This window comes from Scyliorhinus torazame, chromosome 19 (genome assembly GCF_047496885.1).
Source record: "Scyliorhinus torazame isolate Kashiwa2021f chromosome 19, sScyTor2.1, whole genome shotgun sequence".
Classification (NCBI taxonomy): Eukaryota; Metazoa; Chordata; class Chondrichthyes; order Carcharhiniformes; family Scyliorhinidae; genus Scyliorhinus; species Scyliorhinus torazame.
In genome coordinates, this window is record NC_092725.1 from 59,861,760 (window position 1) to 59,875,843 (window position 14,084).

General features: G+C 46.4%; 1 protein-coding gene across 1 annotated transcript in view; it reads right to left on the minus strand.

Annotated features, from left to right (window-relative positions):
- Window positions 1-274: 274 nt before the first annotated feature.
- Window positions 275-14,084, minus strand: part of zcrb1 (zinc finger CCHC-type and RNA binding motif 1) — a 104,706-nt gene continuing 90,896 nt past the window's right edge. The window contains exon 8 of the mRNA XM_072484396.1: window positions 275-2,250. Within this exon, the coding sequence (XP_072340497.1) occupies window positions 2,110-2,250 (141 nt within the window). The 3' untranslated portion in view covers window positions 275-2,109. The remainder of the gene's footprint in view (window positions 2,251-14,084) is intronic.

A 14,084-nucleotide genomic window follows, 5' to 3' on the forward strand; every position in this document is an offset into this window, starting at 1 on the left:
AAATTGGAATAGACGCTCAGGCAGAAGCAAAAAGAGGCTAGAGAGATTGAGTCCAGAGTTTATAAGCACGAAGGATCGGCAAGTGGCCTGGTTGGGAGAAATCAATCAGAGCGCAGTTAGGCCCAAGAATATCAGACACTAAATGTTACAGCATACTTTATATGTTGCACATACTAGCAGTAACAGGTGAAGGGTTAACCATCACCAAACAGTTCATACATGATCACATGACTACAAACTGACAAGAGTCAAAACAATAGAGTGTCCGTTCCAGTTGATTTTTAAAATTTTTATTTACATGAGCTAGCTGATCTTCCACAGCATTTCTCATGGCAAGTCAAATGATGCACTGCTTTACAATGACAGAATCATTAATGCTCACAACATATTATTCCGCTGCTAAGTTGGAGTTGTTTTTAAGCAGATCTGTCCCTTTAAGGTAGGAAGGCCAAGCTTTTTGTCTTCGGCTGCTTAGATACAAAATTTTCATCTTTGCAGGTATCGTATAAAGGGTGAATTACTATTACCATTAATTTACACACAAGCAGTGGATACAAATGATTGTTGGCATTCTAATGTTTTTATTTATTTAACCAAATGAGATAATGGTATCAAGAACAGCCCTTTCTAAACTATGAGACCCATGAAAATAAAGCCAGGAAATAAGAAATGCAGGTACAAATAAAGGTGTGAGCCAATCCATCAGGGCTTGCAGGTTGCAAATGGGCAATGTACAATTTGAACACCACTGGGTTTAGTCCACAAAGCCCGTCAGCAATGGAGTCTCTGGTCAGTGTTCAATGGCTGATGGAGAAATTTGCAATTTGGAAGTTGCATGCAACTTTCCAGCTCAAGATCAGGATAAATCACCATGCAATAACTGCCATTATTTCTGAAAAGAAATTTTGACTCTAAAATCGTGATGCACAGATTCAAATCTTTTATATAGAAGTTCTAATAAAAAGGGAATTGCCTGGATACATTAACCCTGTTTCTCTCTCCACAAAGGCTTCCTGAGCTGCTGAGTATTTCCAGCATTTTCTGTTTTTCTTTTAGATTTCTGTAGTATTTTGATTTTGCTTTCATATATAGTTGGGCAATTATGTAAAACATGAAATGAAACAATTACAAGTAAAAATACAATGTGAATAACCAGTAACAGTTTAAGGTACAATCCAGTCAGTGGATTGCAAAATTAAGAAGGCAAAAAAATGTACTTAAAAATAGAACATTTTCATAGAAATTGAATTTACTACATTTGCGATGCATTGAAGGGAACTCACAATGACATTAGAGTTTATGATCAGTGATGATTATGTTGGAGGGGAGAACAAACTGTTCACATTATTGGAACAAGGGTATAACTCAGACATTACATTGCTTTCCCACCATTCTAAGTTTTGAGAGTCCTTGTTTTCCATTCCTAATACCAGCAGACCAACTGAGAAACACGGAGTTGTACATCTTTGCAAACTAATATGGGAAAATAATTGGTAATAAATATGAAAATAATCTATCATTATGACAACTATACAATATCCTCCTGTACATTTTAAAAACATTGGAACTGTGATTTTGAATGCAAATTAATTCGTCCTTCCATTTATTCCAATGAAGAATCCCTGAAACAATTTTGCTTTGTTTACATGCTTAGAATGTAAAGAATTATTTCCCCAAGGCGATGAAAACAATTTTGCCCAGATTAAAACCAATTATTCAATGATTGTGGCCATAATGAACTGGAATTTTAGTCCATGACTCACAAAAGCTTAGTAGTTTAATATGGCTGCAACAGACAAAAACAGCCTGTTCATGAGCTTTGACTGTGAAAAGAATTGTGAAGCCAGTTAGAGTTGAAAGCTGTCTGCATGCATCTTCACAATCCCTCCACTGTGTGGAGGACTTAATTTGGAGTAAATGGCTATGAATAAAGGATGCATTAAAAAAGAAAGCTCAAATATTTCCAACGGTATCAAAATATCCAATCCACAACGGTTGTCAGTACTTCATGAGAGCCTCCAACACGAGCCAAAAATAATCTAGACTTTTATTTTAACACCAGTTCTTCACTTAAATACATTTGTACTCCTCTGTTATATAAATCAATATCTAATCACTCAGCTCCTCTTCATCACTGAAATATGCACTCTTTTTTATTCGTGGACGTTTTGACAGTTCGGAAGTTGAACATTCATTTGCATCACCAGCAGTCTGTTTACGTCTAAGTTCTTCCTCCTCAATTTTTGCTTGCTGTTGAGAACAAGTGTTAAGATATTATTAGGATACTGATGTTCTTCAGTTATTTTTAAAACACCTCATCCCACATTGACACTTTTCAATTCAAATTTTCTGGGTTGCTTGTCCAATAACTTAACTGTTTCTCTACCATGTACCAATGGGTTGCAATTCAAATTGTACTATAATGAATTCTGCAATAATGAATTCAATAAACAAATAATTTATGGGATAGGAGCAGAAAAAGTTGCTGGCTTACTAATGCCCTTCAGGGGAGTGAACCTACTACCTCCACCCAGACTGGTCTGTACTTGCCTTCTGACAAAAGAATGATCATGCTTACCTTGGTCTCGGTCTCGTTCATCACTATCCCTAGATATGTCCTAATCACCAGCAAGATACTATGTGTGGGGCTAGAACCCTCAGTATATGCACCAGACCTCAAAGCATCATGGGTTCAAGTCAAACAAGGCCAAACAAACTACAAACTGATTCTCAAATTCATGGCTCCCCCGAACACGACTCAGTGGAAGCATTGATGGAAGCAAGAGAACAGAAAGTATCTCGAGTCAGGAATACAATTTTTGCCACTAAAAGTGAATCAGTATAACCATCATTGACCAAACAACAACCAGACTACACTTCCATCAGAGGCTGAGGGATCCGACACAGGAGTAACCTACCTTAAGCTGGACCAATTCACCCATCACAGATATAGCTGTCACCACCGCATAGTTGTTGTGAAAGCAGCAAGGGCCTTCTTGACTAGGTAGCGTAGTATTACCACCATATTGAGTTGGACAAGCTCACAAACTTGGCAGTTCAAAATTGCGCATTTATGAACAGCAGCCAGACTCTATATCACCACAGGCCCCGTGGTCCTGCATACTCGCATTCCTCCATCGCCATCAAGTTAAGGCACCAACTAGTTCAATGGGGATTGTAGAAACACACACCAGGAGCAACATCAGGCATATCTTTGTATGAAAGTGTAAAGTTCAGCAGGTTAGACTGACAATATCTCAGTTGTAGTGTTCAAAGTCTATTTATCAGAAATAATCAGCCCCCATGTCAAGATATTCCAAACAAATGATGAATCTATGCATCTAAGCAATGTGGAAAATTACATCGGAATATTCTATCCACAAATACAAGTAAATGTACACGTCACTACAGAGGACTATAGGATGCTCTACCCTTTGAGAGAGCTGATTTACTCTGAGGGTCACCACACCTCAGGCAAGAGGTAGGGTTAGAAGGTGGGGCCCTTCATGAATAACCTCAGCCAATACGGGAATCAAACCTGCACTGTTGGTGTCACTCCACATCACGAACCAGCCATCCAGCAAACTAAGCTAACCAAACAACAATACCTAGCCAGTTATACCCCTATCAGCTTCCTCAATCATTAGTAATATGTTCATAAGAACCACTGAAGTTCTTTTGGATGTCCTGGCTAATATTTATCCATCAATCAACATTTAAAAAACTATACCACGGAGGTAATTATAACCTTGCTGTGAAAAATGGATGCTGCAGTTCCTACAAGATGTACTTAAATGAATGTATAATACTTGAATGCAAGTTTTGAAACATATCCTATTAAGGCATTTATTTATAATTTTAAACAAGATAACAAAATGAACAACCATACACTCAACTAACAACAAGATCCAGCCAATATGGCTTACATCAATGACTCCCCAATCCCAATGAACATTCCTCCACCTTACCAGCACTCCATGCCTCCCCCCTTTTTAAACCCCCCCAAACACGGAAAGCCACTGTCGATAAACAAATTCCCAAACCGCTCAATCCCTGCACGCTGCCACCCCGGAACGCCCCCCCCAACCCCCCCCCCCCCCCCCCCCCAACAAACCGGTGATTGCCACATTTTGGTGCCCATATCGATGTCCCTGCCAGTCCCATGTGCTGTCGCCACTGTACACCATCAGGGCTGCCACTACTACTGGGCTTTGTGGAATACCTGGCCAGCAAGAACGACAGTTAATAATGCTCCTGAACTCTTTTTACAAATATTTTGTGCCATAAAGTGACATGTACTCATCATTAACAACGTCATTGAATTTCCATGCAAGTTCTACCAGAACCATTTAGCTCCAGAGTTATTCACCATCTTGAGCAAGACCGTAATGTAAGAGTTAATAGAATTGTTCTTGACATTCGGACAACATTTTATTGAGTGTGCTATAAAGAGCGGTAGCAGATTTGAGCATAACAGGGTCAAGAGAAAAGCCTCAATGGCTGCAGTCAAAACTGACACCAAAGGAAGGCACACAAAGTTACTGGCAGTGAGTCATTGCAGCACTACGTCTTAAGAGGTCTTGAGCAAACCATTTTCAACTGCTTTATCAGTAACCGTCTTTCCAGAATAATTCTAAACTATTCAGCTCCACTCACAACTCATCCAACAATTAAGCAACCCGCGTCAGCTTCTTTTAAACTGGAAAATAGTCACAATTCTAGAAGACATTCTAAGTTTCCATTTCTTTTTTTAAAAAAATATATTTTATTAAAGTTTTTCGATCAACCAAGAATTTTCCATTTTTACAACTTTGTAACAATATATACATTGATCGTTTTTAAAATAATATATTAACTAACTGCAAGTGCCAACACAAATAAACAACGAAAAGAAATAGTAACATTGAGAAGCTAACTATGAACAACAAATATGCAACAACACACAAAAAACTCCCAAAGACCCGAATGCACCCTCCCCCCGGGTTGCTGCTGTTGTCTTTCCTATTTTCCCTTATTGCTCTGCGAGATAGTCGAGGAACGGTTGCCACCGCCTGGTGAACCCCTGAGCCGAACCTCTTAGTGCGTACTTTATCCGCTCCAATTTTATAAACCCTGCCATATCCAGGCCTCCACGCCCGGGGGTTTAGCTTCTTTCCACACAAGTAGAATCCTTCGCCGGGCTACTAGGGACGCAAAGCCCAAAACATCGGCCTCTCTCGCCTCCTGCACTCCCGGCTCATCTGCAACCCCGAATATAGCCAACCCCCAGTTTGGTTCGACCCGGACCCCCACCACCTTTGAAATCACTTTTGCCACACCCACCCAGAACCCATGCAATACCGGACATGACCAAAACATGTGGGTGTGGTTCGCAGGGCTTCCCGCGCACCTCCCGCACCTATCCTCCACCCCAAAAAACCTGCTCAATCTTGCTCCCGTCATATACACCCTGTGTAGTACTTTGAATTGGATCAGGCTGAGCCTGGCACACAAGGACGAGGAATTTACCCTACTTAGGGCATCTGCCCACAGCCCCTCCTCAATCTCTTCCCCCAGCTCCTCCTCCCATTTTCCTTTCAGTTCCTCTATCATCGTCTCCCCCTCGTCTCTCATTTCCCTGTATATATCGGACACCTTACCATCACCCACCCATGCCCCCGAAATCACCCTGTCCTGAATCCCTTGCGCCGGGAGCTGCGGAAATTCCCTCATCTGTTGCCTCACAAATGCCCTCACTTGCATATAACGAAATGCATTCCCAGGTGGCAACCCGTATCTTTCTGTCAGTGCTCCCAGACTCACAAACGTCCCGTCCAAGAACATGTCCTTCAGTTTCGCAATTCCTGCTCGCTGCCAAGATTGAAATCCCCAGTCTATCCTTCCCGGGACGAACCTGTGGTTGTTCCTTATCGGGGACCACACTGAGGCCCCCGTCACGCCCCTATGCCGTCTCCACTGCCCCCAAATCTTCAGAGTTGCCACCACCACTGGGTTTGTTGTGTACCTTTTTGGGGAGAACGGCAGCGGCACCGTTGCCAGTGCTTTTAAGCTAGTTCCCCTACAGGACGCCATCTCCAGCCTTTTCCACGCCGCTCCTTCTTCTTCCTCATCCACTTACATATCATAGACACGTTAGCGGCCCAATAATAATCACGCAGACTCGGCAGTGCCAATCCCCCTCTATCTCTACTGCGCTGCAGGAACCCCCTCTTTACCCTTGGGGTCTTTCCGGCCCACACAAAGCTCATGATGCTCCTGTCCACCTTCTTAAAAAAGGTCTTTGTAATCAGTATGGGGAGGCACTGAAACACAAAAAGAAACCTCGGGAGGACCACCATTTTAACCGCCTGCACCCTGCCCGCCAATGACAGGGGCACCATATCCCACCTCTTAAAGTCCTCCTCCATCTGCACTACCAGTCGTGTCAAGTTAAGCTTATGCAAGGTTCCCCAGTCCCTGGCCACCTGGATCCCTAAATACCGGAAATCTCTTGTTACCCTCCTCAGCGGCAGCTCGTCTATTCCCCTGCCCTGTTCCCCGGGGTGCATCACAAACAGTTCACTCTTCCTCATATTCAGTTTGTATCCCGAAAACTCTCCAAACTCCCTGAGTGTCTGCATTATCTCAGGCATCCCCTCCACTGGGTCCGCGACATATAACAGCAGATCATCCACGTATAATGACACCCGATGCTCTTCTCCTCCAAGTACCCCTCTCCACTTCCTAGAGCACCTCAGCGCTATGGCCAATGGCTCAATTGACAACGCAAACAGTAACGGGGACAGGGGGCACCCGTCTTGTGCCCCTATATAGTCGGATGTAGTCGGATCGTTACCTGTTCGTAATCACACTTGCCACCGGGGCCCCGTATAGGAGCTGAACCCATCTAATGAACCCCTCTCCAAATCCAAATCTCTTCAGTACCTCCCACAGGTAGTCCCACTCCACTCTATCAAATGCCTTCTCTGCATCCATAGCCACCACTATCTCCACCTCCCCCTCCGGTGGGGGCATCATCATCACCCCCAACAACCTCTGTATATCGGTATTCAATTGCCTCCCTTTAACAATCCTGTTTGGTCACCATGCACCACCCCAGGGACAGTCCTCTATCCATGTCGCCATCACTTTGGCCAATAACTTGGCATCTACGTTCAGGAGGGAGATAGGCCTGTATGACCCGCACTGCAGCGGGTCTTTGTCTCTTTTCAGGATCAGCGATATCGTCGCCTCCGACATCGTCGGGGGTAGTGTCCCCCTTTCCTCAGCCTCATTGAAGGTTCTAGTCAGGGGTGGGGCCAGCAGGTCCACATATTTCCTATAAAATTCCACCGGGAACCCATCTGGTCCCAGGGCCTTCCCTGCCTGCATGTTCCCGATTCCTTTTAGCACCCCCTCTACCTCAATCTGCGCTCCCAGTCCTGTCCTCTCCTGCTCCTCAACCTTCGGGAACTCCAACTGGTCTAGGAAATGCATCATTCCCTCTTTCCCTTCCGGGGGTTGGGCCTCTCCTAGAATACCTTAAATACCCCGTTCACCTTCTCCGCTCTCTGTTCCATCCTCCGATCTCTCTCGCCGCCCCCCTCTTCCTCAGTTGTTGAGCCAGCAGTCGGCTCGCCTTCTCTCCGTATTCATACTGTACTCCGTGCCTTCCTCCACTGCGTCTCCGCCTTACCCGTGGTCAACAAGTCAAAGTCCGTGTGTAGTCTCCGTCTTTCCCTGTATAGCCCTTCGTCCGGAGCCTCTGCATATTGCCTATCCACCCTCAAAATCTCCCCAATCAGTCTCTCCCTTTCTTTACCCTCTTGTTTCCCCTTATGGGCCCTTATGGAGATCAGCTCCCCTCTAACCACCGCCTTCAGCGCCTCCCAGACCACTCCCACCTGGACCTCTCCATCATCATTGACCTCTAGGTATCTTTCAATACATCCCCTCACCCTTCCACATACCCCCTCGTCCGCCAACAGTCCCCTGTCCAATCTCCAAAGTGGGCGTTGCTCCTTTTCCTCACCTAGTTCCAGATCTACCCAATGTGGGGCATGATCTGAAATGGCTATAGCCGAGTACTCCGCTCCTGCCACCTTCGGGATCAGCGCCCTTCCCAGTACAAAGAAATCTATCCGCGAGTACACTCCATGGATGTGGGAGAAGGAGGAAAAGTCTTTACTCCTCGGTCTAGTAAATCTCCAGGGATCCACTCCTCCAATCTGCTCCATAAAGCCCTTAAGCACCTTGGCCGCTGCCGGCCTCCTCCCGGTCCTAGATCTGGACCGGTCCAGCCCTGGGTCCAGCACCGTGTTGAAGTCCCCCCCATTACCAACTTTCCCATCTCCAGGTCCGGGATGCGCCCCAACATACGCTTCATAAATTTCGCATCATCCCAGTTCGGAGCATACACGTTCACCAGCACCACCGCTTCACCTTGCAATCTGCCACTCACCATCACGTACCTACCCTCACTGTCCGCCACTATGGTCTTCGCCTCAAACGATACCCGTTTCCCCACCAGTATTGCCATCCCTCTATTTTTCGCATCCAAGCCCGAGTGGAATACCTGTCCCACCCATCCTTTTCTTAATCGGACCTGATCCGCCAGTTTCAAGTGCATCTCCTGAAGCATAATCACGTGTGCCTTTAGCTTCTTTAGGTGCGCAAATACCCTTGCCCTCTTAAATCGGCCCATTCAACCCTCTCACGTTCCACGTGATCAACCGGGTTGGGGGGCTCTTTACATCCCCCATCGTCGACTAGCCATCCCCTTTTTTAAACCAGCTCCTCACTCGGTTCCCACGCAACCGCTTGTCCCCCAGACACCCTCCCGTCCCGACCATCCCGTCCCGTAACAGCTCCCCCTTCCCCTTAGCAGCAGCAACCCAGTTAATCCCCCCCACCCCGGCTAGATCCCGCTCTAGCTTGATTGCACCCCCCATATTGCTTCCCGGAGTCAGCAAACTCTGGCTGACCTCGGCTTTCCCCGTTTATCCTTAGCCTCCCTGCGTGTGAGGCCCCCTCGTTCCTACGCCCCCTTTTCCCGCCACAATTTCATATCGCGGGAACAGAGCCCGCGCTTCCCTCTCGGCCCCGCCCCTAATGGCGCAGCTCCCTCTCTCCTTCCCCATCCCCTTCCCCACCGGCGCCCACATTTCTTCGTGTCCCCCCCCTTCGAGGGGAAAAAATTCCCCCATCTGATTTACAATTTCTTGCCACCACCTCGCTACTTCATTCCAAACATCCTTTCCCAAATCTAGTCCAACTTCTCCTCTTGAATGAATGTCCACGCCTCCTCTGCCGTCTCGAAGTAGTGGTGTTTGCCCTGGTGTGTAACCCACAGTCTTGCCGGCTGCAACATTCCGAATTTCACTTTCTTCCTGTGGAGCACCGCCTTGGCCCGATTGAAACTCGCCCTCCTTCTCGCCACCTCCGCACTCCAATCCTGATACACGCGGATCACCGCGTTCTCCCACCTGCTGCTCCGTGTCGTCTTAGCCCATCTCAGGACCATCTCCCTGTCCTTGTAGCGGTGAAATCTCACCACTATTGCTCAAGGTATTTCCCCTGCCTTTGGTCTTCTCACGAGGACCCGGTCACGCTCCCTCCACTTCCAGGGGGCCCGTCGGGGCCTCAGCTCCCATTAAGGTATGGAGCATCACGCTCACGTACGCCCCAACGTCCGCTCCCTCTGCCCCTTCGGGAAGACCCAAAATCCTTAAGTTCTTCCTCCTCAAGCTATTTTCCAGGGCTTCCAATCTCTCCATACACCTCTTGTGTAGCGCCTCGTGCGTCTCCGTCTTCACCACCAAGCCCTGTATCTCGTCCTCATTTTCGGCAGCCTTTGCCTTCACTCCACGGAGCTCCATCTCTTGGGTCTTTTGTGGCTCCTTCAGCCCCTCAATCGCCTGCAGCATCGGCGCCAGCACCTCCTTCTTGAGCTCCACCACACATTGCCGGAGGAACTCCTGCTGTTCCAGGCCCCATACCAACTGGGCTCCCTCAGCCGCCATCTTCCTTCCCTTCTCTGCCACTGCTCCAGAGGATCCTCCACAATCTGGCCACTACTATCACTTCTTTCCATCCACACCCAGGGGGACTCCTTCCTATATCGCCTCACACTGGGTTTAGCCTTTGAAAATTTCCGTTGGGGCTCCCGATAAGAGCCCAAAAGTTCGTTGAAACGGGAGGTGCCGAAACGTGCGACTTAGCTGGTCATCGCCGCACCCGGAAGTCCTAAGTTTCCATTTTTGATAATCAAGACGCACACATGAAAATCATACCATTGCACTGTGGACACGAGTGAATCTCTTGTGATGTTGTGGAGGCTGAAATGTCGAATTCATCATTTTGTCAAGTAACACACATTTGATTTATTGGAGTGAATTACACAATGGTATAACAGCATGCATTTTATCCTCATTCTGTCACACTTAGCTTTTGCACTTTTTAAATTGGCTGAAATAAAAAAGATTAGGATCAGGAAAATCTACCAGTATAAAATATGGGTGGGATTTTCCATGCAACCCCGCTGCGCAATACGGCGGCCCACCACTGGCCAGATGTGGGATTTTCTGGTCCCGAGGGTTTCGGGACGGTAGCACAAGTGGATAGCACTGTGGCTTCACAGCGCCAGGGTCCCAGGTTCGATTCCCCGCTGGGTCAGTTCTCTGTGAGCAATCTGCCCGTTCGCCCCGTATCTGCGTGGGTTTCCTCCGGGTGCTCCGTTTCCTCCCACAGTCCAAAGACGTGCAGGTTAGGTGGATTGGCCATGCTAAATTGCCCGTAGTGACCAAAAAGGTCAGGTGTTATTGGGTTACAGGGAAAGGGTGGAAGTGAGGGCATAAGTGGGTCGGTGCAGACTCGATGGGCCGAACGGCCTCCTTCTGCACTGTATGTTCTACGAATGCATCCCTCACCTCTGGAAAACGTGCGGCAGGATGCGCTGTCAGTGGGATCGGAAGATTCGGCCAGCACGATTGGCTGGCAAGATCCAGCCAACATTCTTTAGTATTTTAAGAATTTTAACAGGCTTTTTGAATGAATTCAAATTCACTGCACCTCTTGTTCTACTTTATCATTTGCATGTTTGATTGTTATTTATTACATTTTTAATAATTCAAGGATGTAAAGGAAGACATTAAAATGTCAGATTAGAAATTCCAGACTTTAGGAGGAGAGAGGCTGGTGAAATGGATGGACACAAGATGCAATTTAACGCAGTGAAGTGTAAAGTGATGCATTTTGGTAGGAAGAATGAGAGGCATATAAAATGGTACAATTTGAATAAGGGGTGCCAAACCAGAAATGCCTTGACATATTGAGAAGATAGTTAAAAAGCATATCGAATATTTGGTTTTATAAACAGATAAAAGAGTTTGTGAAAAAAGCAAATAAGTTATACAACACCTTACAAAGCACTGTTTAGGCCCTAACTGGAGCATGGAATCCAAAAGATGCACAGAAGATTTACTAGACCAGTATCAGGGAAGTAGAAATGTAGTTACATGGAGAGATGTGCTTTTTATCCCTGGTAAGTGACTGGTAAGTAATTTTTCTTTTCATTGTCTCAATTTATTTATTTTTTCTTTCGTTTTTTGGAATTGTAGTTGTAGAAGTTTACCTAAGGGTTAAGACATGGCAGGAGATCCCAGACCCGTGTCATACTTCTCGTGCGCGATGTGGGAGCTCAGGGACACGTCCATTGTCCCTGGCTCCTTCACGTGCAAGAAGTGTGTCCAGTTGCAGCTCCTGTTAGACCGCTTGACGGCTCGGGAGCTGCGGGTGGACTCACTTTGGAGCATCCGCGATGCTGAGGACGTAGTGGATAGCACGTTTAGCGAGTTGGTCACACCGCAGGTGAAAGTTACTGAGGGAGACAAAAAATGGGTGACCAAAAGACAGAGCAAGAGTAGGAAAGTAGTGCAGGTGTCCCCTACGGTCATCTCCCTGCAAAACAGATATACTGCTTTGGATACTGTTGGGGGAGATGGCTCACCAGGGGAAGGCAGCAGCAGCCAGGTTCAGCAAGGGAACCGTGGTTTACTAAGGCAGTCGAAACACTTGTCAAGAGGAAGAAGGAGGCTTATGTAAAGAGGAGACATGAAGGTTCAGTAAGGGCTCTCGAGAGTTACAAGTTAGCTAGGAAGGATCTAAAGAGAGAGCTAAGAAGAGCCAGGATCGGACATGAGAAGTCTTTGGCAGGTAGGATCAAGGATAACCCTAAAGCTTTCTATAGATATGTCAGGAATAAAAAAATGATTAGGGTAAGAGTAGGGCCAGTCAAGGACAGTAGTGAGAAGATGTGCTTGGAGTCAGAGGAGATAGGAGAGGTGCGAAATGAATATTTATCGTCAGTATTCACACAGGAAAAAGACAATGTTGTCGAGGAAAATACTGAGATTCAGGCTAGTAGACTAGAAGGGTTTGAGGTTCAGAAGGAGGAGGTGTTAACAATTCTGGAAAGGGTGAAAATAGATAAGTCCCCTGGGCCAGATGGGATTTATCCTAGGATTCTCTGGGAAGCTAGGGAGGAGATTGCTGACCTTTGGCTTTGATCTTTAAGTCATCTTTGTCAACAGGAATAGTGCAAGAAGACTGGAGGATAGCAAATGTTGTCCCCTTGTTCAAGAAAGGGAGTAGAGACAGCCCCGGTAACTATAGACCAGTGAGCCTTACTTCTGTTGTGGGCAAAATCTTGGAAAGGTTTATAAGAGATAGGGTGTATAATCATCTGGAAAGGAATAATTTGATTAAGGATAGTCAACACAGTTTTGTGAAGGGTAGGTCGTGCCTCACAAACCTTATTGAGTTCTTTGAGAAGGTGACCAAACAGGTGGATGAGGGTAAAGCAGTTGATGTGGTGTATATGGATTTCAGTAAAGCGTTTGATAAGGTTCCCCACGGTCGGCTACTGCAGAAAATACGGAAGCATGGGATTCAGGGAGATTTAGCAGTTTGGATCAGAAATTGGCTAGCTGGAAGAAGACAAAGGGTGGTGGTTGATGGGAAGTGTTCAGACTGGAGTCCAGTTACGAGTGGTGTACCACAAGGCTCTGTTTTGGGGCCACTGCTGTTTGTCATTTTTATAAATGACCTGGAGGAGGGCGTAGAAGGATGGGTGAGTAAATTTGCAGATGACACTAAAGTCGGTGGAGTTGTGGACAGTGCGGAAGGATGTTACAAGTTACAGAGGGACATAGATACGCTGCAGCGCTGGGCTGAGGTGGCAAATGGAGTTTAATGCAGAAAAGTGTGAGGTGATTCATTTTGGAAGGAATAACAGGAAGACAGAGTACTGGGCTAATGGTAAGATTCTTGGCAGTGTGGATGAGCAGAGAGATCTCGGTGTCCATGTACATAGATCCCTGAAAGTTGCCACTCAGGTTGAGAGGGTTGTTAAGAAGGTGTACGGTGTAGAACATAGAAAAACATAGAACATAGAAAAATACAGCACAGAACAGGCCCTTCGGCCCACGATCTTGTGCCGAACCTTTGTCCTAGATTAATCATAGATTATCATTGAATTTACAGTGCAGAAGGAGGCCATTCGGCCCATTGAGTCTGCACCGGCTCTTGGAAAGAGCACCCTACCCATAGTCAAGATCTCCACCCAACACTAAGGGCAATTTTGTACACTAAGGGCAAATTATCATGGCCAATCCACCTAACCTGCACATCTTTGGAATGTGGGAGAAAACCGGAGCACCCGGAGGAAACCCACACAGACACAGGGAGGATGTGCAGACTCCACACAGACAGTGACCCAAGCCGGAATCGAACATGGGACCCTGGAGCTGTGAAGCAATTGTGCTATCCACAAGACGACCGTGCTGCCCTTAAGAACAAATAAATCTACACTATATCATTTTACCGTAATCCATGTACCTATCCAATAGCTGATTGAAGGTCCCTAATGTTTCCGACTCAACTACTTCCACAGGTAGTGCATTCCATGCCCCCACTACTCTCTGGGTAAAGAACCTACCTCAAACATCCCCCCTATATCTTCCACCATTCACCTTAAATTTATGTCCCCTTGTAATGGTTTGTTCCACCCGGGGAAAAAGTCTCTGACTGTCTACTCTATCTATTCC